Source organism: Pisolithus orientalis (genome assembly GCF_024613125.1).
Source record: "Pisolithus orientalis strain OTSU chromosome Unknown F5J12scaffold_3, whole genome shotgun sequence".
NCBI lineage: Eukaryota > Fungi > Basidiomycota > Agaricomycetes > Boletales > Pisolithaceae > Pisolithus > Pisolithus orientalis.
Window position 1 is genome coordinate 1,125,029 of NW_026260784.1, and position 27,340 is coordinate 1,152,368.

Here is a 27,340-nt window from a genome sequence, read left to right on the forward strand (position 1 = left end):
CGCATACATATTCTGCCAGTCATTGCCATTCCAGAACCCCTATTCTACAAAGCATACATGGACATGTTCTCAATTCTGAAGTCAAATGGGTTTCACTACATCACCCAAGCTTGCTGTTCACTCACAAGCTATCCAGAGTGGGCTATGCTTCATGCAGAAACTGGAAAATCCATCAGAAAATTCATCTTCGAACAAACCTTGTGCCACTGGGGTGCAGTCACAGAGATTGTTACAGATAATGGCAGACCCTATGTCCTTACCCTCAACTGGCTTTCCAAGACCTTTGGAATTTGCCACATATGTATCTCCCCCTATAACTCACAAGCTAACAGAGTTGTTGAGCAGTGGCATTTTGATGTGAGGGAGGCATTGGTGAAAAGTTGTGGAGGAAAGGCATCAAAATGGTCCAAAGTTGATCCTGCAGTATTCTGGGCAGAGAGGGTTATTATTCACAAGGCAACTGGGTTTTCTCCATTCTACATGGCTCACAGCATCAAACCTAGACTTCCTTTTGACCTTGCTAAGGCAACATTCTTAGCCCCTTTCCAGGTGGAATTTTTCTTGATGACAGAACTCATCACTCACCATGCTCATCAACTTCAGAAATGTCTAGAAGACCTTGCCCACATTCATGATCTAGTGCTTAAATCCCACTTCACCTCTGTCAAAGATTTTGTCACTCACTTCAAACATACAATCAAAGACTTCAACTTTGAACCAGGGTCACTTGTCCCTGTGTGGAATTCATGTATTGAGTGAGAGCTTGATTGCAAGACCAAACTGCAGTACCTAGGCCTGATGATCATCATCCATTGCACCAAAGGAGGTTCATACATCCTGGCACAATTAGATAGTGCCATGTCCAAATTCCATTTTCCACCTTCCATCTTTACCCCTATTTCCTGCAGAACACCTCCTGTATTGAAGTCATGCAGTTTCCTGGAATTTCTGCATGCAACTTAGATCACCTGGAAGACAATTCACTACCAGACCCTGCACTTGCTGGTGTCCCTGTGGATGAGTCAGATGAGTAGCATATCTCTCTCTACCCTTTTGTTTCTTTTCTTTTCTCTCTCTTTTTCCATCTTTCTTTCCACTTATACATATACCCATCTTCATCTCATATAAAGCAAAACCAACTCTGCTCACAAGAAAACAGTTGTCTCACCAACAAAAAAAATTCTGCTCATCTCTCTCTCATCTCTTGTCTCTCACCAATTTGTTCTCTTTTCCTGCTCCTTACCTAATGATAATTCTGTTCAAAATACCCAAAGACACATCTAAAACAATTCTGCAGTCTGTTTATGCTACTGTACACATACTTACATATCCTTGAGCTGATCCTTCACCCTCTTCAGCTCCTTGCATCACCCCTGAACTGCACCAATCTGCCACTCTACTTGCATAGCCAACAGCCCAGCATCTGATGGATCTGGGTCAGTTCAAACTCTTCATCATCTGCCCTGTTCTCCAGAAGTTGAATGCACTCAGCAAGAGCCTCATGTGTAGTCATATCACCCAGGTTTGTGACCAGCAGAGTTTCTTTGACTGGGGGAACTTTGGACAGGTCCTGCACACTGACATCAGGTGCAGTTGGATTGTCCAATAATCCAGTTGGTCTACCAAAGAGTCCACCATCACTGAGGTCTCCCAGATATTCCATAGGTGGTGGAGTTGGCTCAGGGTGAGGTTGAGGTGCAGGGGTTGCTGATGGAAGGAAAAGAGGTGGTCAAGGTGTGGGAGGAGGAGGCATGTTCAAGGTTGAAGGGGGACTAGCATGAAGTGTTGGGTGCCCAGGAGTTGGTTCAGAGTTTTGCCTAGGGGGTGGTTTGCATGCAGGGGTTCAAAGTTTCAGCCCAGTCATCACCAGAGTTTTGGTTGTCACCATCACCATTACTGACTTGGTCTGTTTGTGTGATGGCCCAGCAGCTGTCTCTCCACTACCAGTGTTCTTGCACTGTGTTATGTGACTGGCTGCACTTCTGCTTGGCCTGCCTGCATCACTCGCACAACTCCCCAGGTAGCCCTTTGTGCACTCCCTGCATGGAAGGTTGGCATAAGGTGCTGGAGCACCAGCTTTTGATGGGTCTGGGTTAGGTGGGTGGTCACCTTCATCATTCTCCAGCTCATTGACTTTGTCCATGGCCTGTGGAGTTTTTCTGAATGTTAGCCATCATGCTCAGAGTCTCCCAGAGGGTAGGATGTACCTTTTCCTTACCCTTCCCCTTGCCTGTACTATCTGTATGTTGCCTCACTTGTCCTCCAGTCCCCCTCAAAGACTCCCCTGCTCCAGTGTCACTGGGTGCACAGCCTTGACCTTCACCTATTGCCATTGCTGCCTGTCTGCACATGCATGTAGAAGGCTCTCTTGTCAACCTCTCTGCCTCAAGCTGTGCCCTCAACTCTACCCTCTCCTGGTAGTCTTCGAAGATGTTAATGTAGATCCATCTCTGCTCCACTGGGCACCAGAGGTCAGCAATGGCAATGGCACCCAGGACTAGAAGGTTTTGGCACATCACAGATTCCTTGGTGTAGTCATGCATGCACTTATCACAAACCTTTGGTATGGAAATTCCATTGTCATTGACATATCTCCACCATGAGTGAATGCTGGCCTGCAGAACTCTGTCAAAGTGTGACACACTACTGTGGAAGGTTTAGTCACCCATGTCTTGTCCCAGTCCTCCACCCACACATAGACAGTCTCCAAACTCTCCTCTGGCTGTGGCACTGCCTCAATCAGCTCCCAGATGTGCCCTAGAGCTGTGGTGAGCACTGTGGTCACCTGGTCCCTCATGCTGAACATGGGGCACATATTGTTGATGGAGTAAGCTTGCATGGTAGTTGGCAAAGGAAGCAAGAATCTGAGCACAGGATGGTGGGGTAACAAGGATGAATCTGATGATGAGACAGTTTCTGGGCAAGTTTTTTTCCACAGGGCTGTTGCTGACACACTATCTGTGTGTGGGGTTTTTGCTCACACAAAGTGCATGGCAAAACATGAGCCATCTTTGTTTATGTCACCTGCCGAATCCCCACTGCCCTTCTGTCATGACTTGATGACCTCTGACTGAGGACAGTCAGCATTTGAAGACCCTGGGAGGTGTAGGGAGTGGTATACTCCCTGAGGCCAAAATAGGGATGCAAACACCAAAATTCTGCCATTACCAAAGTTGACCCCTATCAGAGTTCCACATCTGTCATCTTTGGAATTATTGCATCAGCCTTGTGCATCAGCCTCATGCACTGCCTTGCCCATCGAACCTTTGGAGCTCCCCTGTCCATCAATAACACACACCAGTCATTGTCCCAGAATTCTGTGTCAACATCAACCTGGCATACTTCCATCTGGAATTCTGCAGTCATGTCACCTCATCCTTTGCCTCACCACATAGCCAGGAAATTGCACAGATCATCAGTAATAAACTCCAGTTACCCTTATTGTTCCTTTCCCATGAATCTTTCTCCACAATGTGAGAACCCCTTTGCATCTATGGCCTCTATCCTTTGCATATGCTACTCTATGGTATGTGGTATGCTTGTTCTGGTGAAAGATACCCATCTTTCCCTTTTGTTTCTCTCAGTTACTGCTTTTCAGTTTGTTTTCATATGATTCTGTAGTGCATTGACATCTGTCATGTCTCCCTTTATTTTTCAGAATTTTTACTTCACCTGCCCCACATCATCCTGATCAGTACCTTACTCTCCATGTACTATATAATTCCGCCTCAGTGACAGAAAAATACCACCCCATCTTTTGGAGTCACTATCCAAGTCATTTGTGTGTCTAAGTGTTCAAAGTGTCTGCTGTGTCCTCTGTGTCTACTGTGTCATCTGCATTTCTAGCATCAATCTGCATCTACCATGTCTTTCATGTCCCCTGCATATCTGTGTCTTGCCTTCATGTCTCACAAGTCTTGGAATTACTTCCTCATGCCAAGATTATCACTTGGCATTTTGTAAACAGGTCTATTCAGACCCAAATCATCTACAATGCTGTGGAATTAAATTCCATGCCCTACATTTAACTTCCTGATTGACTCTACCATCATATTCTATGTCTCCTTCCTACTCAGCACCCCTTGGGTTGAACCTAGGGCTTACCCTACAGCTTTCCCCCTAATTGCATGCTACCCAGAGGTAGTGTCACAGCAGTGTCACACACCAAAGGTGTTGTGGACATGGTTACAGCTGACTCTGCCTAACTCATCAACAAGTTGCATGCAATGCCCATGCCATGCATATGAAGACTAAAGGCCTCATGCATAGAAAGACTGCTGGATGTTAACAATCATCTGTTGCACAAGAATGAGTCATCAGTGCTAAAGAGAAAAGAGGGAGTGAGTTGAGTGCACATCAAGGGTTTTTAGCACCTGTGTATGGCATTCCAGTTTTCATCATATCTCCACCATTTCCAAAGATATTGACTCCATTCTCACACTCACTTAAAGTGCTCAGCCATGTGGTTCTGCCTTCCAGGTTTGGAGAGGATCCTCACACCCTGCATGTTTCTACAGCACTCCATCCATTGGACACTCATTTCACTAAGTCCATCAATCATGGCTGCCTCTTCATCAATCATCTCACTTGTCTCATTTGCCAGAGACAGTGGCTACATATATCTGCCAGGCATTCCCACCAGCTTCTGTCCTGAAGCCCCCTGGTTCATCCCATCATTGTCAGCCCCATCTCATCCCATGCAGCTTTGTCAGTGTGTTCTCCTTGTCAGTATGACTTCCAGAAGGATGTTCTTTGGTCACCTCAGGTCTGTCAATCAGTTAGAAAGGTCTTATGTGGTCATTTTAGTCTCCCCTCTTGATGAAGCATATGGATCATTCCTCCCTGCTCCCTGCACTGTCTTTATTCCAATCTTGTCCATCATTCTTCCTGCATTGTGACAGCTGCAGCATAGTCTACTGTTCTCCAGCCTCCCTGATCACATTCATGATGAGTATGGTATGCATCTTGCCTTCTTACTGCAAGATCCAGCAGAAGACATACCCCCTTCTCCTCCTTCTCCATCAGAGCCCTGTTCATGAAGCTTTTGTTAACTTTGCTGAGAAGATGAAATGGTGGGAGATGCAATTGCTTATGCTCCCATTGCCCCACAGACCCCCAATGCCCTAGCCCCTTTGACACCTGACTCATGCCCTTCAATTCTGGAATTAATACTTCCCTATCTGGAAACACCATCCATCTGTCATGCCATCTTTGGATCTAGAGATGTCTCCACTGAGATCTGACTTGCATCACCACCCCCTAATGTGATATCAGTGTGCTTACTCAGTTTCTGACTCCATTTGACTCATTCTGTGATATTTTAACTGTCTTTGACTCATTTATTGCCAATACCTACCAATCTTCTTTGCTTGCTTACTTTTCATTTCTTGCTTACTCATCATGATTACTCAGTCCTTACTCATTACTTACCAAGTGTTTGTGCCTTGTTTGTCACAAGCTGCACTCCCCCCACAGTATATAAACCCCCATGTACTTAGCTACACCCCCAGTGGACCAGAAGCCATTCACTCAGCAGTCAGTTCAGCTCAGCTCAGCATAACTTGTTGTCAACAGTTGAGGCTCATTCAGAAGAGTCTATCTGTCTTCATTCATATCATTGGTAGTTGAGGCTCTACAAAGGGGTCTATCTACCTCCATCATTATCTGAAGCTTCATCCACACTTAGTCAGTAAGTCTGCTTAGTCATCCATCCACTCCTGCATAACTTGTCAATGACTTGTGCCAGGAGCATATTCTATTGAAGTCCATTACTCCCAAGTACTTTTGGCTGAACACCTTCACTCTGTTCAGCATCCCCTTCTCAATCAGCATTCATTCATCTTCTCCTGGATAACTTATTGATGACTTGCACTAGGAGCACCTGCCATCAAAATTTCCCCCACTTTAGGTTTCTCTGCCCTCCAGGTTCTGCAGAGGTAAACTACCACTTGCTCATATTTGTCTTTGGTGTTGGTTTTGGTTGGTTTTCACCACCTTTCCACACTTTGACTCACAGCAGGACAACTCTTCAAGCCAAAGGGCTTGGATGGTGGCATGATAGACTGGGTCAAGAGGGGAGTTCTCATTGACTTCATGGTAGACAGTGCTGACAACAGCAGGGTCAGTGATGAAAAGGTGGTAGGAAGTGATCATTTGATTGCTGGCAGGTTGTCATTGGTGACAAGCAAAAGAGGTATGATGACAAGAAGGTTCATGGGGGTAGGTGTAATGATGAGGGGGCATTTCAAGGGTGATATTTCTGATAGTATGAGAGGAGCATTGAGTGGGTGGTTTCTGGAGGGGGAAGTCTTTGGGGAAGTGTTTTTTATATGCAGAGAGTGTATCATCTGCATGTTCCAGGTGAGCTTCTTCTTGCCATGAGTTGTTGGAAGAAGGATAACCCTTCCATTTGATTAAAAAGGTGTGTCCATGGTTGGACCTTTTATGGCCAACTATCACCTCTACTTCATATTCTTCCTCCTCATTGATAAGGTCAGGCAGTGGAGTCAGGAAGTTCAGTCTGTGGACATCATTTTCATGATAGGGTGATAGGAGAGAAGAATGGAAGCTGTTGTGGATCTTCTATCATGTGGGAATCATGAGGTGGTAGGTGATCAGAGATAGGACTTTGGAGATGACAAAGGGTCCTTCTTGTTTTGGGGCAAGTTTTCTATTTTTGTAGGAACATTTTAGGTTCTGTGCTTCTAGCCAAACCTTATCACCTTTTTGGAACAGGGTGAAGGGTCCTGACAAGCAGTCCTTCATAGTTTTTCTGGCTAGGTCATGTGTCACAAGGGCTTCTTCTCTAGCCTTTTGGAGTTGTTCGAGTCTAGACTTGGTGGTGGGGAGGTGGGTTTCCACAATCAGGGACAGAAGCAGTTTTGGTTCATATCTGTACATGAGGTAGAATGGTGATTGATGGGTAATGGAATGAGTGTTGGAACATACTGCTGTTCTGCACACTGAGTACTGCTTACATAATATTTCCATACATTTTAGCCACTTCATTTTTCCTTGTACCTCAGACTTTGTCCTACTTTGAAGACCAAGTTTTCACACTCTAGTTTGCCCTGCAACCTTGGTCCCTTCTCAAAAGGTTATGAGCCCCAAGCTCACAGAACTATAGATGAAAACAAATCTTCCCTACCCTTAAGCTCACAAAATGTCAAACCCTTCAGCTTCAACAGCCAGTCCTGCCAAGGCATCAGCTTCAACAACCACTGCCTCAACCACCACTACTCTCTTGTCAGTAAAAAAGCTAAGCAGGCCTCAAGTCATCTCTATGACATACCATCACTTGAAGATGATGGCTTGAATTTCCAGACATGGAAAGTAAGGATCTGCATGGTGCATGACATGCAAGACCTATGGGAAGTTGTTGGTGGAAACACAACTACAGTGCCTGATCCTAAAGTCAACCCTAATGGCCATATGGACTGGTTGATAAAGGACAAAGAGGCACAAGCCCAGATCATACTCACACTGAAAGATGATCCCCTCACTGGAGTTCTTCATGTGACAACAGCAGCTGAAATCTGGAAAAAGTTGTGTCAGCAGTATGAAGGGCATGGCAAGCAGACTATAGCCTATCTAATAGGTGAGCTGTTCCATGGCATGCTCTTGGATGACAGTCCAATGGAAAGCCAGCTAAATGCTATGTGGCACAAAGTGCACACACTAAAGTCACTTGGCCAAACTCTCAATGACCCCCTTGTAGCCATTGCTATGGTAATCTCCTTACCACCCTCCTATGCAACACTCTGCACAATCTTGATGTCTTTGAATGACAAGTTGTCAATCAACTCAGTGATCTTGCAGGTTCTAATTGAGGAGAAGTCACATCAACTTGCCTCCAGTGGGAAAACTGCACTTGTCTCCAGGACATCTGCTCAGCAAAGATCAAAAGCAAATGATGACAGAAGAAAGATCAAGTGCAGGTACTGCAAAAAGAGAGGACACAGCAAAGACAAATGTCAAAAAAAGAAAGCTGATGAAGCTTCAAAAAATGCGACATCAGATGACAAGGGAAAGCCAGGAGAGAAGGAAAAGGACAAACTTGCTGCCAAGTTCACACATGTATCCTCTGAGTACAATGTGCTGCTCCACCTCTTTTTAGCACATGCACACAGCCATCCTCCATGCACACACTGGATCCTTGACTCCAGAGCCTCTGCTCACATGAGCTGTCAATACAGTTGGTTCACCTCACTTAAATGGCTCACACCTACACAGCCTATCACAGTCACAAATGGAAACACTGTGCACATGGTCACAGTTGGCCATATAACTCTTGATATGGACCTTGGGGACAGACAGAAAAGTTGCATCATCCTACATGATGTCTACTATGTGCCATCTTTAAGCTCAAACTTGCTGTCAGTCCCATCCCTCACCAGTCAGGGAGTACAATTCAGCTTTGAACAAGATAAGTGTCAGTTGGTCAACAGCCAGTCAGGAACTGTTGGAGTGGCTATTCATAAGAAGACTGGACTCTACATACTTGCTGCAAAACCATGCACCCAAAACAATGCCTCATACATGCTGTATAACTCTGTCTTCCCATTATGCAATTCCAAAATCTTGCTGTCTGAGTCATGTGTGGGGTCAGAAGCTTCACTTGAAAGCTGGCACTCTAGCCCAGACTGGTGTGCAAGTAAAAAACCCACACATGGACTTGTCAGCACAGATATGGTTGATGAATCAGAAGTTATGGACTGCACACAGCATCCTATGGCAGTGTATCACCTTCATCTTGAAGAGACACAGCAGATCAACTCAACCCCACCTAAGTCCTATCTTAATGACACTCATGGCACTGTCACACACCAAAGGTGTTTGGTGAGGTGGACATGGATGTAGCTGATGAATGGAGGTGAAGACCATAGCCCTCATGCGAAGAAGGACAGCCAGCAATGTCAGCAGTCATCCCTTGCACAAGAACAAGTTGTCAGTGCCAAAGAAAAAGGAGGAGACAGGTTAAGCACCAATAAAGTTCTTAAGCACCCATGTACAGCATTCCAGTTTTCGATGTATCTCCACCAATTCTGCAGACACCAAAACCATTCCCACACTCACTTGTAGTGCTCAGCCACGTGATCCTACCTTCCAGGATTGGAAAGGATTCACGCACTCCACACATTTCTACAGCACTCCCTCCAAAAGATGCTCATTTCGCTAATTCTTCTGATATGGCTGCCTCCACATCAGTCATTTCGCTTGGCCCCTTTGCTAGGGACCATGGCTACATATATCTACCAGGAGTTCCTACCAGCTTCCATCCTGAAGCATCCTGGTACATCCCACCCTCATCTGCCCCCTCTCAGCCCATCCAGCTTGGACAGCATGTTCTTTTTGTCAGTATGACCTCCAGGAGGATGTTCTTTGGTTGCCTCAGGTCTGTCATTCGCTTGGAAAGGTCTTATGTGGTCATTTCAGTCTCTCCAGTCCAAGAAGCATATGGATCCTTCCTCCCTGCCCCCTGCAACATCTTCATACCAGTCTCGTCCGTCATTCTTCCAAAATTGCGACAGCTACAGTATAATCTACTGTTCTCCACTCTCCCTGATCGCATCCATGACGAGTATGATGCACATCTTGCCTCCTTGTTGCAAGATACAGCAGAAGATGCTCCCCCTTCATCCTCTCTTCCAACAGAGCCTTGTTCATGAAGTTTTTATTTGCTTCACTGAGAGGATGGTTTTGGGGGGAAAGTTGTGATCCCCTATTCTCCTGTCACCCCACAGACCCCCAAAGCTTGACCCCTGTTGACATCTGACTCACCCTGTCTGCTTTTGGATGTGCTATATCAGCATCAGATCAGCACTGCCTCTCTGTCATCCCACTTTGGCCTAGAAGTGATCTCTTTGAGATGTGACATGCACAGCCTCCCCCTAATGTGATTCCAGTGCACTTTCCCAGTTCCTGACATTGCTTGACTCATACTGTGACATTCTGACTGTCTTTGACTCACCTATTGCAAATACTTACCAATCTTTTGACTTTGCTTACTGATTCTTCGCTTTTTGGCTTACTTATCCTTACCAATGCTTACCAATGCTTTCCAAGACGATTACCCATCGCTTACATTCCTTACTCATCAGTTACCAATCGCTTACCAAGTGTTTGCACCTTGTTTTCCATAGGCAATGCCCCTGTACTGTATATAAGTCACTGTACTTAGGTAGCAAAAAAAAAGAGACATCAGAGAGCCCCCTCTTGCTTGCAATTTATCATCTCTCAGTAAATCATTCATCAGCTTTGATAGTTGAGACTTTATTAAGGGTCTAGCTATCATCTACTTCGCTTATCATCATCTATCATCCATATACTTCGCTCCAAGCCCTCCCTGAGCTCAGTGCAGCTTAGGACATTGAATTAAGTCACCATCCATCCTTCTGTAGGCTGACAGCAGTCTACCCTATCGCTTTCTATCACATTCTTGCTCCCTCTTCATCAGGAGCACCCCCAACCCTCAGCACTCATCTTTGAGTGTTGTAGCTCGCAAAAACCCTCCCAAAGAACAGGTTCTACCATCTAGGTACTGCATAGGCACACCACCACTCACTTTCATTGTCTTTTGTGTTGGTTTTGGTTGGTTTTCACCACTGAACCTCACTTTGACTCACATCGGCCATGGAGATTCAGTTCCTGAGATGCCTCAAAGGACCTTCTCAGAAGAGGAACTGAGAAATAGGTTGGAAGAACAAAGAGTCACAATGGCAGAGGTGCTCCACTGGGCAATGCATGCAAGCACAAATGACCTGTTCCCAACAGGTACACCTACAGACTTGGCACTACAAGAGTGGTATCATCAAAATTTCAGAAAGGTAATTCCCCCAGAGGCCCCCATTGGTGGGACCAGTAAGGGTAAGGCTCCAGCCAATGACAATGACTTGTATGGAAGCCACCCACCCAATGGAGGTCAGGAGTTTGATGTCAGGCATCCCAGAGAATATGATGGGAGCCACAATGGCCTCCAGACCTGGATTACACAGGTCGAAGGATACTTGAACCTAAACAAGCATGTTTACAATTTGGAGTCGCTCAAGATCTTGTTTTCACTCACATATATGACCAAAGGCACAGCAGTTTCATTTGCTGAAAATTACCAAAACAAAAACAAGTTGCTTGACGGTACCATCTACTATACCAACACCTTTCAGAGGTTCATTGAAAGGTTGAAGGCAACTTTTGAATCTGGCAATCAAACTGCTCTCACAATCTTATGCCTTTCGGACATTCAACAAGGCAAACATGAACTGGAGGCCTACATAGCTGAATTTATGGGGCTTGTCAATAAGGCTCAACTTAAAGAAGAATTGCATAAAGCAGGGATCTTCTTCAGAAAAGGATTGCAGAAGCAATACCATGATTGGGTCCTTAATTCTGGGCATGCCCCTTCCATGGTCATAGAGTGGATACAGTGCATGGGAGAAGCCAGGACCATGATCACAATGAAGCATATCCTAGAAGGGAAGGAATCTCAGTATGAAAGAAAGTTCATTCATTACCACAGAGGTTCTCAAGATCCTGATGCAATGGACATCGACAAACACAAATGGAACATTAGATGTTCTGGCTCAGAAATCAAGTGCTTCAACTGTGGAGCCGAAGGTCACTACAAGTGTGACTGTAAAATCAAGGTGAAGACTCAACTGGCCGACAACAGGTCCGGAGCCAAGGGACAACATTACAACAGCAGAAGACAGAACAAAAAGGTTCGGAACTACACAGCTGTACATCCTGCCAGAACACCACTGCCATTGCATGCATTTGTATCACAATCATGAATCAGCCAGACATCCTGGACAGAAGGCGATGTTCGCAAAAATGTGAAAGGAAGTATGGTGGGAAGGTATGGGCAAAGATATATGGGCTTATGTTGCAGGTTGCCCCATGTGTCAGACCACAAAGGTCATGACTCACCCACTGACACCACCCATGGTCCCTCATGATATGCCCAAGGTTGTGTTTCCATTCCAGCAAATATCTATGGACCTTATCATGGGTCTCCTGGTCTTGGGAGAAGCAAAATATGATTCTATTCTCACAGTTGTTGATCAAGGGCTAACAAAGGCTGCCCTGTTCATTCCATGTCATAAAACAATTGACTCCATCGGGATTGCCTGACTCTTCCATCAGTACATCTATTCCCAGTTTGGTGTTCCTGAATCAGTGATCTCTGATCGCAGACCACAGTTCACATCTTCCTTCATGAAGGAACTTTACAAGGCTATAGGGGTGACCCCAAAACTTTCGACAGGTTATCACCCACAAACCAACGGAGAAAGCAAACATGTCAACCAAGAAGTGGAAGGGTATCTTTGGCTGTACTGTGCCAAAGCACCAAACTCCTGGGCAGCCAAACTCCCGTCTGCTGAGTTTGCCCATAATTCCCATGTCCACTCTGTTCATCAAATGACCCCATTCTTGCTCCTCCTGGGTTATGACCCCTCTCCTTACCCCGAAGTTCATCTTACTGTGGTCCCCTTGGTTGATGAAAGGTTAGAAAGGCTGGCCTTGAATTGCGATGTCGCCATCCTCACACATAAAAAAGCACAAGACCTGATGCATTTGCACCCTGGATACTGGGCACCTCCACACCAAAAACCAGTGTGACAAGATTGCACCATGACATCTCGGACCTTTTGAGGTGACTCAGGTCATTTTGCCCATAGCCTTCTGATTGGCTCTCCTGCCAACCTGGAAGGTTCATCCTGTGTTCCACACCTCTCAGATCTTCCCCTTTACTGAAAACGACACTTATGGAGCCATGCCTGCAGCACCACTCCTGGAATTGGTTGATGATGAAATTGAGTGGGAAGTCGAATCAATAATAAATCACAAGATGGATGGGTGCAGAGGTAAACAAAGATATTTGGTTAAATGGAAAGGGTTCCCCCATTCATTGAATACTTGGGAACCTGAGGAACATATAAAAAACCACGCTTCAGAGCCCTCTCCCAGTACAAGCTAGCCCACCACCTTCGCAATTAATGGATTCCCCTCGCTCAGTCAACATGGAAAATGACTATGCCAACCTCCCCCTTGCAGAATCCCTTTACGACCCCAACAGTGTCTTCATACCCCCCATCACTGTCTATGCCCCAACTCACCCCCAATGACCACCTCCTGCTTTCCTGACTTGTACCCCTTGTCCCCTGCCTCGCAACCTCATTCGACATCGCCCCCTGTCACCTGCCCTCTCAGACCACATCCACTTGCTGGCTTCTTGGTCAAGAGGGTCCCCATCCCCAAGGCCAGAGTCCCCCTCAGTGGAGACAGTAACCAGCAGGGAAAGGGAAAGGGTAAGACGAGGATTGACAATGACTCTGATCGTGGAGCAGCCAGGGTCGCAACCGCCAATGCTCCCCAATCTCCCCACCTTCGCTCCGCCTTCTCCACCTACTCTGGCAGCTCCCAGCACATAGCCCTCGATATGCTTGCCACTGCCCCCTTGCCAGGGATGACGAGCAGTGACTACCAATCACAGCAAGTGATTACTTGGACATTGTTAGGGCACTTGACCTCTTCAACGACAGGGACAACATTGACAGGTGCTCACCAGAACAGGTTAAATATTTTGGGTTGTTGTCTGAAATCTACAGAGTGACAGACATGATCAATTCCACTGTCTCCAAGATACACACCTGAAAGTTATCTGGGACTGCCCCCCTTTCTGAGGTAATCATGATCAATATGCTAGAACACAGCTTGTCAGGACTTTTGGAAGCCATCACTGGTGGAGCCTATCACCATCTTCTCCATCAACAGATTGGTGAGTTCCTTGCCCCTCCTGCTTCTTGCCTTCTTGATCATATTTGCTCAAAGCAAGAGGAACCATCAGCTTCTCACAAAGAAGAAGAAAAGAGGAAAGCAGAACAGGAGAAGATAGATCAATGGAAGGCCCTGGAACTGTCATGTGTCAGGTCCAGAGATCTTTTTAAGGAGGTTGGTGCTTGTCTCAGGACAGGAACTCACAACTCTGCTTGGCAGATTTTCCTGCAGGATGCATCTTGGGTCAGCCTCCATAAACACTATCATAATGCCATCCACTCCACCAACCCTCTCCCTGCGTCTCCCTTTGTCCCTGTCCCTCTTGATCAGCTTCAGTTCTACCTTGGAGGCCAGACTCCTGTCCCTGCCGACCATGTCCTATACCAACATGCCTGCTTTCAATGCCATTACCTGGGACATTGGTTGTGCTGCAATGGATGTGGCTCCCATTTTACTCTGGCCCTCGATGAACCAGTGTCTCCATTGCCTCCATTGCCCATCGCCCACCACACACATTCCCACATCTATACTACTTGCAGACCCCTATCCTCTTGTTCCCTGAACATGCCTGGCCCATCCTCAAGGGTCTGAGGACCTTAGCAGGGGGGTGATGTTATGCCTCTGTCAGGGGTCTTTCCTTTTTTGACTTCTTGTGGTCATGTGCATCACATGCCTAGTCGTGTCTCTCATAATCATCACCATCCTGGGGGATCATATGTTGGAAGGCTCCTTTGGATCACCTGCTGTCAAGGTATTTCCAATACCTGTCAATGTCACACTGCCCATGTGATCTGGTGTTCCACTGCCCTCTCTGATGGACAACATGTTCCTTCCTTGTTCTGATGACTCATTTTAATTGCTCATATGTTGTACTATAGTTCTGGTGTCTGGCTCCTTGCTGCGCATTGATTGTGCAGCCAGTATAGCCTTCATTTCCTGACTACCCCCATCATCTGACACTGTATGACTCGTTTCCCCTTATCTATTTGTCTGATTGTTCTGTTGATTACTGCAGATATGCATTGCAACTGGTACAGAACTTGTACTTAGAGGTATATAAACCCACATACTTTACCTTGTATCCTCAGTTTTTTGATAGCTTGCAACTCAGCTAACTTCCTTCTCTTTCGTCCTTGTTCTCTCTCCATGTGACTACCCCAGAGGATCACCAGAAGACAGAACCTATGTTGGACCTCAGAGATAACTGAGCCATAGGGGTTACAACACATTTGGCCTGTAGACTCCCCTCATTTGCTTTGTGACTATTCCATTTGAAGAAGTCACCATGCTCAGGCATAACAGTTGCTGAGCAGGGATTTGATGCTTTCACACAAATCCCCAGTCAATGCATGAAATTTTGCCACCAGAGTCAACCAGTGCAGTGGTGTTGATGACTTCTCCAGTTCTTTCTGATGCATAGACTGTAACAGGAATTTGCATAGTATGATCTGGGGTAGAGGATACTAGTATGGGTGCAACAGAAAGAGAACTGTCCTTAGTGTTGGGAACATCTGGCATCAATGCAGAGTTCCCTTCCAAAAATCCTTTCCTAATGCCCTAGCAATATTGACTAAGATGATGGAGGGGCCAGCGACTTTTTCTTCATTATCACTTTCTTCAACTTCAACAATCTTTCAGGTCTTTTTGACCTTCTTCTGGGGGGTCTTTCCTTTGTCAGGACATTCTTGGGAGAGATGTCCTTTATTTCCACAGTTGAAACATCTTCCTTCTTTGATGTGATGGTCCCATTCTTTGGAGAGTTTCACTCCATCCACATCCATAGCATTTGGATCTTTTTCTTCCAAGAGGTTATTCTTTGGGTAGAATGTCTTCTTTTCTTTCTTTCCAGAAAGTTCATTCACCTTTCTCCACTTTGTGTCAAACTTCTGTGCCTGGGTATACCACTCAGTAATCTTGGTGGGAGTGGTTTCCATCATGTGAATACAGTTGGTGATGAAGGGTTTGAGTCCTTGTGAGAAGAACTCAATCAAGGCAATGTCTTCTGTGATGGTAGAGTCAGCAGTGGCAGTTCAGAAGTCAGTGATATATTGTTCCACCAAGTCTTTCTGTCTCATGGTACATAGCTTGGTGATAGCAGTACCAGCAGTGTCAGGGGAGGTGAAAGAATCTTTAAATTCTTTCTTGAAATCAGCAAAGGAGTCAAAGCTCAGGGGATTCTTTTCCAGAGAGGTTTTCTGGAAGGTTGCTGCCCAGGAGTGAGCAACCCCTTTCTTCATGTACAACAATGCATAGACAACTTTTTTGGTGTCAGTGTCATAGACTTCTTCATTTACCATGAGGTATCTTCTGGACTGAATACAGACAACTCATTGCATTCTTTTGGTTGCTGTCAAAATCAGATGGGGCACCAATCTTCAATTTGGTGGCTTTGACAGCAGTAGTGCCTGTTGTTGCCTTTGACAATGAACCAGACATCATGGGTGGGGGTTGGGGGTTTAGGAAATGTGGTAGGGGGAGGTACTGGTGGGATGGGAGTACTGAGCATGGCAAGAGATTGATTAAAGAGATTTGAGAGGATACCTGAGGTGAATCCCCTATCCAGTTATTCTGGTTCATTGGAGGAGGTGTCAGTGGCAGTGCTCTCTTGTTCTTCATTGGATGATGATTCTTCTTGTGTGGGTTGCAGCAGTGCCCAACATCAGTTGTTTCAGGGGTTCATGGTGGTGCACTAAACAGTGACCAATTCAGCCAAAGGCAGTCAGACTTGAGCTTTTGTTATGCGAAGACTGAAGTCAAGGTGCAAGGGGAGCTCAGCCACAGACTGAGGGTTTCTACTGAGCAGCAGCTGCAGTAACCTTTGTAAATGACAAAGGGTTTGGTTAATGCTGGTAAGAGTAGTCCTTGTAAGGGACACTGAGGGCAAAGTTCTGAGAATGCTGTGTATGGTTGAGCAGCTCAAGTCTGGGGTTCCAGGACTTGAGCTGGCAGGCTAAATACTACAAGGGGATGGACCATGAGGCATCTGCATGTAATGAGGTAACTATGCTATTGGTTGAATAATAGCAACATGTCTGAAGCATGTAATGAGAGGGAAATGCCAGTGGTGGAAATAGTGAGCCATCAGATCAGAGAGAAGACAACTCTAAAAGGAATAGTAGTCCAATGGTTCAGACACAAGGTAAAACATACAGTGAGACAGGAGAAAACAAGGTGAAACATAACAAAGTGTTTGCACCTTGTTTTCCATAGGCAATGCCCCTGTACTGTATATAAATCATTGTACTTAGATAGCTGAAAAAGAAGAAGACATCAGAGAGCCCCTCTTGCTTGCAATTCATCATCTCTCAGTAATTCATTCAGCAGCTTCAATAGTTGAGACTTTATTAAGGGTCTAACTATTGTCTACTTTGCTTATCATTGTCTATTATCAACATACTTTGCTCCAAGTCCTCCCTGAGCTCAGTGCAGCTCAGAGCATCAAATTAAGTCATCATCCATCCTTCTGTAGGCTGACAGCAGTCTACCCTATTGCTTCCTCTCACATTCCTGCTCCTTCTTTGTCAGGAGCACCCCCAACCCTCAGCACTCATCTTCAAGTGTTGTAGCTTGCAAAAACACTCCCAAATCAAAGGTTCTACCATCCAGGTACTGCATAGGCACACCACCACTTGCTTTCATTGTCTTTTGTGTTGGTTTTAGTTGGTTTCCACCACTGAACCACACTTTGACTCACACTGGCATGCCCATTCCCCAGATCTCCTCATTTATTTGATTGAACCAGACAGAGCAGATATTGACTCTCTTTGCTACAAGCTACCAAACATTGTTCAGGGAAGTCCACAACATAGGCAGCAAGTATTTGATGGATTTGATTCAGACAACCATTGGTGCAGATCATGACCTCACCATTATGACCAGTGTCACCTAGAGGTTGAAGGAGCAGCAACATGGCATGATGGAAGAAGCAATATCCTGCCAGCAATCAGGTCTTTTTCTCAAAGCACTCAAGTTTGGAGATGGGTAAGTAGCCTATCAATGTTGTCACATGTGCAGAGACTTGTCATCTGACATCCTTTGATATGTTTCCTATTGTCAGGTACATGGGCCATGCTTTCTTATCCCCACTGAACATTGACAGGGAGGTCTTGTCTGATGACAAGATGACAGGTGTGACTGTAGTGCTGGCAGGCAATTTTCCCTGTACAATGGAAGTCTTGTCATCACTAAGGCTCATAGTGCCAGTCAGATGCAAGGTTTGGTGTGTACTCTAACTGACCATCATCAAGCTGATGGTCTTTGTCAACAGATGCAGTGCTTGCTGTGCAGTCCAGGACTTGCTTCCATTGCTGCTGGCAGGCAGCCAACTGGGAAATGTGCTGCTTGATGCCCACAAGAGTGGAAATGGTTTTCAAGCAGTGGTCACAGTGGTGGGTGTGCATGGTGAGGTACACCATTTCATCTCATCTGGCTGAGGTTACCTGCTAACAGTCTGACAGCTACTATAACTCTGACATGTCTCAATATCAATGATCCATCAGACAAGCTGATCATTGGGCAGCAAGTGCCATGAGATATAAATATCACCTGCAATCATCCTATCATCCTTGTGCTGACACACTTGCATTTTCTTCATTGATCCCACCAAACAACACCATACCCACATGCTGGATATAAGGAGTGAGTATGGAACAAGTGGTACCTGCATAATCATTGTTCACACTCTTGAATTTCAGCTACTTGCACATGCAATGCAACCCTCTGCCAAAAGCCAGCATGTGCATGACAAAGAGAACCATGATGGTAAGTTATCTTAATTTTTAAATCAGTGAGGTTGGTGCTAATCACACAGGATAGAACCCTCTCATGGGTGGATCTGCTGTGCATCAGAAAAACAGCAGCAGGACACCAAAGCCTGAAAGGAGCATGCATGTGAGTGCCTCTGTCAATTGGCCAACATTGGAAGTGAGAATGAAGGTGAAGGGGATGCAGATAATGACAAGGAGGGCATGTTCAATGCTGACAAAGATGATGACAATGCCAGTGACACTCAGGCACAACAGTATTTTCTGGTTGTGTTCATGCCTGTTTGACTCACTGTGTTTTAGTTTGCCAGCTGCATTGTGGCTACTAAACTTAGTGGTGCAAGCAAGCAACCACTGACATTTCATAACAACAAAGTAGCAAGGACCCCCTGTATATCAGCTACAGCCATAGAGGCTCTTGAAGTAAGTCAAACTCTGTTGCTTTTGCATCATGTCCCCTAACACCTGCCACAGGCCCTGATGGCTTCAGATGGTGACATAGATGATGAACACCACACCATCACTTCCATTGCATTGATGATCTGAAGGGGAGACTGTGAAGCTGAAGAAGACAAGGGATAAGCACAGTGCAGAGACTGTTACATGTGAGCCCAAGACTGTGGAGAATGCTATTGAACAGTAAGTCTATTGTCTACTGCATGGTATCATGCTTACATGCATTGGCCATTGGAGTGCAGGGCCAAAGAGGCAACATGAGATAGGTGTTGAAGATGTCAACCTGACAACTGTGAAAGCCCAAAAGCTCACTGATCATGAAGGTCACCCCTGTGCCAAGGACTATGATGATGTGACCCAAGAATTCATGACTGCAGCAATTGGAGACTATTGTGCATGCCTATGTGCCCAATCCCCTATACCCAACCATGGCAAAGAGACCATGCTGTTGGCAGCCTCTTGGATGAGGGTATGTCAAGTGACTGGGGTGAAACTTGCTCAGGCCCCCAACTTATCTAAACTCATAAGTGGCCTCCTATGACTGGACAAGTGGGATAGTCACTAGTCACCACTGATATACTATTGATCACCAGCTGCAGTTTGCAAGTCCATGGTGAGCTCAAGATGAAGCTTTGCCCACTGGTTGAGGCCATGTTTGGCTTCCACAGTAGCCAAAGCAAGTCAGAAGAACTGGGCTTTAGCAGAGTCACTCAAAGAGGGTACAAATTTTGCATTCAAGGCAAGTAGTTTTTTATACATTGTTAAGATAATTGTTGTGACATGTGGCTGCATACTTGTTAGTACATGCTGCCAACAGAAGAGAATTGAAATGGGTTTCTGAAAGCACCACTCATTTCAAAAAATCATCAACACAATGTGGTTCACAAACAAACACAATGAGGGTGTCAAGTTCCCTGAACATTTCAAGCCATTCCTGAACCTGGCACTGGTGCTTATCCTCACAGTGGTATGTCACCCCTTGTGACATGTTGTATTAAGACTGACCAGTGTGAGTCAAAGTGTGGAAAGGTGGTAAAAACCAACCAAAACCAACACCAAAGACAAATAAGAGCAAGTGGTGGTTTACCTCTGTGGAACCTGGAGTGCAGAGAAATCTAACATGGCAGGGGGTTGTGATAGCAGGTGCTCCTAGTGCAAGTCATTGACAAGTTATGCAGAAGCAGACAAGTGAGTGATGACTGGATGAGGGATGCTGAACAGGGTGAAGGTGTTCAGCTGAAAGTATTCTGGAGTAATAGACTTTGATAAAACATGCTCCAAGCACATGTCCTTGACTTTCTTTGGGACTGGCCACTCTGCAATGCCTTGGACTTTGACAGGGTCCATGGTGACAGTGTTTTCTTTAATGATCATACCAAGATACTCCACCTTGGTAAGATCACAATGACATTTTTCAAGCTTGAGGGGTAGTGATAGCTCCCTCATTCATTCAAGAACACAACAGGTTCTTTGTTTGTGTTCTTCAGCATTGGTGGAGAAGATGAGAAGGTCACCCATATAGACAACCAACCATCCTTCAGTGATCATGTCTTGAAATGAGTCATTCATGAATTGCTGGAATGTGGCTGGGGAGTTGCACAGTCTGAAGAACATTATGGTGGGTTCAAAGAGTCCTTTGTGTGTGATGAACACTGCCTTCCATTGGCATAGCAGGCAAGTGCCCTGGGGAACTGCTTCCAAATTGAGCTGGGAATTTGCTATGGACATAAAAATTGAGTGGTGATTTAAGAGATCTAAAGTGTAGAGAGAATATGATGATAGGTCAATGACTTGGTGGCTTTTTCTAACAAAAAGTATGAGAGATTCAGGCTGTAATTAAGGGGATTCTCTAAGACACAACAAATTTCTCAAATAGCAGTTGTGATGCCCTTTGCCCTGCCACAGGATGAGTACTTCATGTTTCAAGCACATAATAAGTGCCCCTGCTCATCTTGGATTGATGAAGTTCCTCTCAAGATATGGCTCATCTGATTCATTGCTTTGTTTCTATGTTTCAAGTGTATCTTTTCTGGTCTAAGGTAGGCCTAATGCATCACACATATTCCTGCAGTACTAGATCTGAAATTCCTTTCACAAATGTGGCACATCTGCATTGTATTCAGGACACCTTGTTCTCTGTCCACCATGGTCACACATTTACAAGGCTATTTTCTAACTTGCACTTAGGGCTTCTCTTCAGTGTGCCTGCAGCACGATCAGCTCAGTAGCTGATTTGCTTCTCTCTAGTAGTCTGACCTCATGATACTTTTTGAGGACAATGGCAACCTACTATCAGTACCAGATCCCAGTCTTGGTGTGTGACTCACATGACTTGGTGATGGCAGTAGCAATTTTACTTAAGGTAAACCCAACCTTTGTCCTCTTGATCTATCCTAGATCTAAGCTATGTCAGATGGTTGCTGAAACTAATTCTACTGCTCCACAGGTGGCACAGACCACTCATGATGCTGACAAAACAGCAGTGATGTCACAATGACCCTTCTTGATACTCTCAATGGCATAATGTTTGGGGATCCATAGGTTTGGAGCTCTGTCTGACAATGATGTAACAATGGAAATTGACTGAGAGATTCAGTCTCATAACAATATCAATACAGTATCTTTCTCTGCCTGAACATCCTCCTCATGAGTACAGTCACAAGAAGAAATTCCAGTATCAGACCATTTTCAAACTCCTGTATCCTCATGAGAACCAACACCAGTCATCCAAAGACCACAACTTTCCTCTGATGATGGTGTTGTTGAGCATGAAAAATGGTCAAGGGCCCAAACATGACAGAACAAAGGTCAGAGGAATTTTTGAATTGTCTCATTTATGTCTTGTCAGCTAAGCCATCAACCCTTGATCTTATCACAGCACATGGGGCACAAGAATGCCTTGTACCACATCCTTTATTGCTAATATTAAAAGGTTCACCTACCTCAAGGTTTCATTCTCCAATGCCTCTCCTCCCCACAGCAAGCAAGATGCTCCAACAAGTTACATTCAAGATTATGCTGCAAAATGAGAATGGTGATACTACTGCAGTAAGTTAGGTTCTCATTCACTTACCTCTTTCTGAAGCTAATAGCACATAGGACTCACCTGTTTGATGGGCAGTTGCATCTCTCACATTCTTTGTCTCTTGGTGCATGTACATGTACCTGCCTTCTTGCACAGCACCAAAAATTGATTGATACAAGTCCACAGGTGGGCTCCTTTAGTCCACTGATGTTGATATACTCATTGATGCAATAATTGACTGTGACACCTGATTGTACCAAAGAGTTAAAAAGTCTACAGGTCACATATAGCTCATGAAACATCAACACATGACACCCCCAGAAGTGGTGCACACTCCATACATAGAATACTGCAATGCTGGTATGTGCTAGGTATCATTGATTTTTATACTGATACAGTATCCTCTACAGATGCTGGCTCTGAACTCCTGTATCTCAAGCAAGGATCTCAGAGGTCCTTGGACTAGAACTGCATTTCTTACTGGGGCTTTCTTGAGTGCAATTGGCAAGTGTATGGTTGGTACTGTCCCCAATAGTATTTGGTTGCAGGGAAATGAATAGCTACTGCAATACAACATAAGTCTACATATGTAGAAGCCCACAATCTCAGTCAGGTTCCCAAGCTACTTGTATTGAAACAATGTTCATGTGAATGTTAGTTCTATACTCCACAAGTCACTGGCAGCCTACAAGTGATGAATATACAGTGAGGGACAAAAGCATTGCAATGTTTGTGAGGTGTGACTTGCTGCTGATGTAGCTTGGGATATTCTGTACAGATAATAATGATACCTATACCATTGGAAAGGGGTGACTCTAAGCTTTTGTCCCTGACTGGTGAAATAGTGAAAAGTGACCTTTTGATGGGATTAAGGGCATGAAGGATGGGAAAATATGATTACATAATAAACCACATGATCTTCCAGATGATTTGTCAGCATGCAAACAATGACAAACATTGGACTTGTACCATTAACCCTCCCTCTTTTACCACAACTCATGAAATCATCTCTCTAGCTCACATGGTCATTTTCTCAAGGAATTCTTATCAAATACTGGTGGCCACCACAGTACCATTAGTATAACATGCTCTCAGAACCATCAGTCCCTTAAAAGACCTGTTGTCAGTCATTCCCTGGACTGTTTCCCTCCCCATGCCTGATGTGTTCTGGGACTAATCAGTACTTGGAAGGCTGAGAATGTTATGGAGGTCAATCTGGCACTTCAGAACATGATGGACAAACCAGTCCCCTCTCAACCAATGCATTTCTGGCACAGGGACAGTGGTATGGAAGTTAGGGCAAGACAAAATCCTCTTTACCCCTGGGTGTCATCAGAAGGATATGCTACTGAACTACCATGGAGCAGATTCCTGTGCTTCCATCTGGCCCTGAATATTGCCTTTTGGTCACATATGACCAAATAATCCTTCCCCAGTCATCTACAGTTCAGATCAGAAGCAAGATCTAGTGAACCCTCTTATGGTGCTCAGAGCACAAGGAGGTTTTGTCTCACCCCAACTTTCATACCACTGTCCCTGTGCCAGAAATGCATTGGTTGAGAGGGGACTGGTTTGTCCATCATGTTCTGAAGTGCCAGATTGACCTCCATAACATTCTCAGCCTTCCAAGTACTGATTAGTCCCAGAACACATCAGGCATGGGGGGGAAACAGTCCAGGGAATGACTGACAGCAGGTTTTGTAAGGGACTGATGGTTCTGAGAGCATGTTATACTGATGGTGCTCATCAGTACATCACTTTTGCTGGCCAGAGCTGTCCAGAGCTGTCCAGCACTGGACAGATTCCCTAGGACTGCCAGCACACAAAGTGGTTTACTGATGCTGTGGTGGCCACCAGTATTTGATAAGAATTCCTTGAGAACATGACCATGTGAGCTAGAGAGATGATTTCATGAGTTGTGATAAAAGAGGGAGGTGTTACATTTTACCCTTTTTCCTCTTGTTCACTGTGCTCTTGCCTTGTGTTTGATCTGTTGGACTACTTTTCCTTTCTGAGCTGTCTTCTCTCTGATCCAACAGCTCACTATTTCCACCACTAGCATTACTGGCTCATTACATGCTTAGGACATGTGTTGCTATTGTTCAACCAATAGCATGATTACCTCGTTACATGCAGACACCTCATGGTCCATTTCCTTTGTAGTATTTAGCCTGCTGGCTCAAGTCTTGGAACCCCAGACTTGAGCTGCTCAATTATATGCAGCATTCTCAGAACTTTTCCCTCAGTGTCCCTTACCCAGACCATTCTTGACTAAATCCTTCATCACTTATGAAGGTTACTGCAGCCATTGCTCAGTAGAAACCCTCAGTCTGTGGCTGAGCTCCCTTATGCCTTCAACTTCAGTCTTAGTGTAACAAAAGCTCAAGTCTAACAGCCTTTGGCCAAATCAGTCACTGTTTAGTGCACCACCACAAACCCCAAAACAACTGACATTGGGCACCATTGTGACCCACTTGAGTAGAATTGTCTTCAGATGAGGAACAGGAGAGCACTGACACTGACACCTCCTCCAATGAACCTGAACAACTGGATAGAGGATTTACTTCTGGTATCCTCTTGAACCTCTTTAATCAGTCTCTAGCCATGCTCAGTACCCCCATCTCACCAGTACCTTCCCCTCTCACACTTCCTAGACCCCTGACTCTGCCCACAATGTCTGGTTCATTGTCAAAGGCAATGACTGGCACTACTGCCATCAAAGCCACTGAATTGAAGATTGGTGCCCCATCTGACTTTGATGGTGACCAAAAGAATGCCATGAGCTGGCTGTATTCAGTCCAGACATACCTCATGGTAAATGAAGAAGTCTACAACACTGACACCAAGAAGGTCATCTATGCATTGTCATACATGAAGAAAGGGGTTGCTTGCTCTTGGGCAGCAACCTTCCAGAAAGTGTCTCTGGAAAAGACCCCCCCAAGTTTCAGCTCTTTTGCCAATTTCAAGAAAGAATTCAAAGATTCATTCACCTCACCTGACACTGCCAGTACTGCCATTGCCAAACTATGTACCATGAAGCAGAAAGTCTCAGTGGCACAATAGATCACTGACTTCTGAACTGCCACTGCCAACTCTACCATCATGGAAGACATCACCTTGATCAAGTTCTTCTCACAAGGACTCAAACCCTTCATCACAAACCATATCCATATGATGGAAACCACTCCCACTAAGATCACTGAGTGGTACACCCAGGCACAAAAGTTCAATGCCAAATGGAGGAAAGTGAATGAACTTTCTGGAAAGAAAGAAGAGAGGACATTCTACCCAAAGAACAACCTCTCCAAGGAAAAAGATCCAAACACTGTGGATGCAGATGGAGTGAGACTCTCCAAAGAAGAAAGAGACTGTCACATCAAAGATGGAAGATGTTTTGGTTGTGGAAATAAAGGACACCTCTCTTTGGGGTGTCCTGACATAGGGAAAACCCCCCAGAAGAAGGTTGAAAAGATCTGAAAAGTTGTGGAAATTGAAGAAAGCAATGATGAAGAGAAGGTTGCTGGTCCTTCCATTGTCTTAGTCAACATTGCTAGGGCATTAGGAAAGGATTTTTAGAAGGGAACTCTGCATTGACACCAGATGTTCCTGATACTAAGGACAGTTCTCTTTCTGTTGTACCTGTACTAGTATCCTCAACCCCAGATCGTACTATGCAGATCCCCATTGCTCTTTATGTATCAGAAAAAACTAGAAAAAGTCATCAACACTACTGCACTGGTTGACTCTGGTGCTGAAATTTCATGCATCAACTGGGGATTTGTGCAAAAGCATTGAATCCCTACTCAACAACTCACTGAACCCATCCTTGCCAAAAACACAGATGGAACCCAGAACTCCAAGGGAAAAATATTGTTTTCCACCACCCTCTACTTTGAAGTTAAAGGACTGGTCCACCAGTCCTTTTTCCACATCATCAGCTGTGGATCAGAAAATGTCATCCTTGGCCTCCCTTGGCTACTAGAAAACAATCCAATAGTTGATTGGAGGATGGGGACCCTCTCCATTGACACAAAGACCAATCACTTTAAGGAGCTGACATGCAACATCTCCTCCATTGCTGTTGAAAAACCAACTGTAAACCTTGTGTCCCCTGTTGAAAAGAGAGGGATCAACAAATTTATGGACTATGAAGAACCTGAAGATGAAACCATCCAAGCACATTTTGTGGTGTTGGTTGGAAAACTTGTCAAAGAAGCAAAGAAGACTAACCCCAAGAATATTCTTCTTAGAAAAATCACCACAGCTACTGAATTGGCCCAAGAAGAACATAAAAAGAAACTGAAAGCTGTCCTCCCCAAAGAGTATAAAGACTTTGCTTCAGTTTTTGAGAAACCCTCTGATGGAGTACTACCTCCATTGTGACTGTATGACCATGCCATTAACCTTGTCAATGACTTTGTCCCCAAGGTGGCTAAAGCCTACCCTGTTGGAACATACTGCTGTTCTGTACAGCAAGCACTGCTTACATAATATTTCCATACATTTTAGCAACTTCATCTTTCCTTGTACCTCAGACTTCATCCTACATTGAAGACTGAGTTTTCACACTCTAGTTCACCCTGCAACCTCAGTCCCTTCTCAAAATACCCACTCTCTCCCTCTGAAAGAGAGTCAGCAGAAAAGTTCATAGAAGAAAACCTTCATGAGGGTAAAATCTGCCCCTCAAAGTCTCCTCAAGCAGCACCCTTCTTCTTTGTTGGGAAGAAAGACAGCTCCCTTTGTCCCTGTCAGGACTACCAATATCTGAATAAAAACATGGTGAAGGATGCATACCCCCTTCCCCTCATCTCAGATCTCATTGACAAACTCAAAGGAGCATCTATCTTCACAAAAATGGATGTAAGATCAGGCTACAATAACATCCACATCAAAGAAGGAGACTAGTGGAAAGTTGCATTTATCATGCATAAAGGACTCTTCAAACTAACTGTCATGTCCTTTGGGTTGTGCAATTCTCCCACCACCTTCCAGCAATTCATGAATGACTCCTTCCAAGACATGATCACTGAAGGTTGGTTGGTTGTCTATATGGATGACCTCCTCATCTTCTCCACCAACCCCAAAGAACAGACAAAGAACTTGTCATGTTCTTGAATGAATGAGGGAACTATCACTCCCTCTTAAACTAGAAAAATGTCATTTTGATCTGACCAAGGTGGAGTACCTTGGGGTGATCACTAAAGAAAACACTGTTGCCATGGACCCTGTCAAAGTTCAAGGCATTGCTGAATGGCCTGTCCCCAAGAAAGTCAAAGACGCATGATCCTTCCTAGGATTTGCCAACTTCTATCAAAGATTT

At 44.9% G+C, this 27,340-nt stretch overlaps 2 protein-coding genes across 2 annotated transcripts; one reads left to right on the plus strand and one right to left on the minus strand.

The window, feature by feature from the left end:
* Window positions 1-1,396: 1,396 nt before the first annotated feature.
* Window positions 1,397-3,366, minus strand: F5J12DRAFT_779769 (uncharacterized protein; the record flags this gene model as incomplete). The annotated part of the gene is made up of 7 exons (XM_051742420.1): window positions 1,397-1,619; window positions 1,902-2,146; window positions 2,208-2,615; window positions 2,645-2,864; window positions 3,065-3,180; window positions 3,265-3,277; window positions 3,299-3,366. 7 exons carry the CDS (start codon window positions 3,364-3,366, stop codon window positions 1,397-1,399), a joined length of 1,293 nt encoding a protein of 430 aa, XP_051604261.1.
* A 15,144-nt stretch (window positions 3,367-18,510) lies between these two features.
* On the plus strand, window positions 18,511-19,742 carry F5J12DRAFT_779770 (uncharacterized protein; the record flags this gene model as incomplete). Its single annotated transcript, XM_051742421.1, has 9 exons — window positions 18,511-18,537; window positions 18,587-18,666; window positions 18,701-18,796; window positions 18,851-18,962; window positions 19,014-19,032; window positions 19,088-19,178; window positions 19,233-19,464; window positions 19,589-19,608; window positions 19,664-19,742. The coding sequence occupies 9 exons, from the start codon at window positions 18,511-18,513 to the stop codon at window positions 19,740-19,742; spliced, it is 756 nt and encodes a 251-aa protein (XP_051604262.1).
* Between the last annotated feature and the right edge of the window lie 7,598 nt (window positions 19,743-27,340).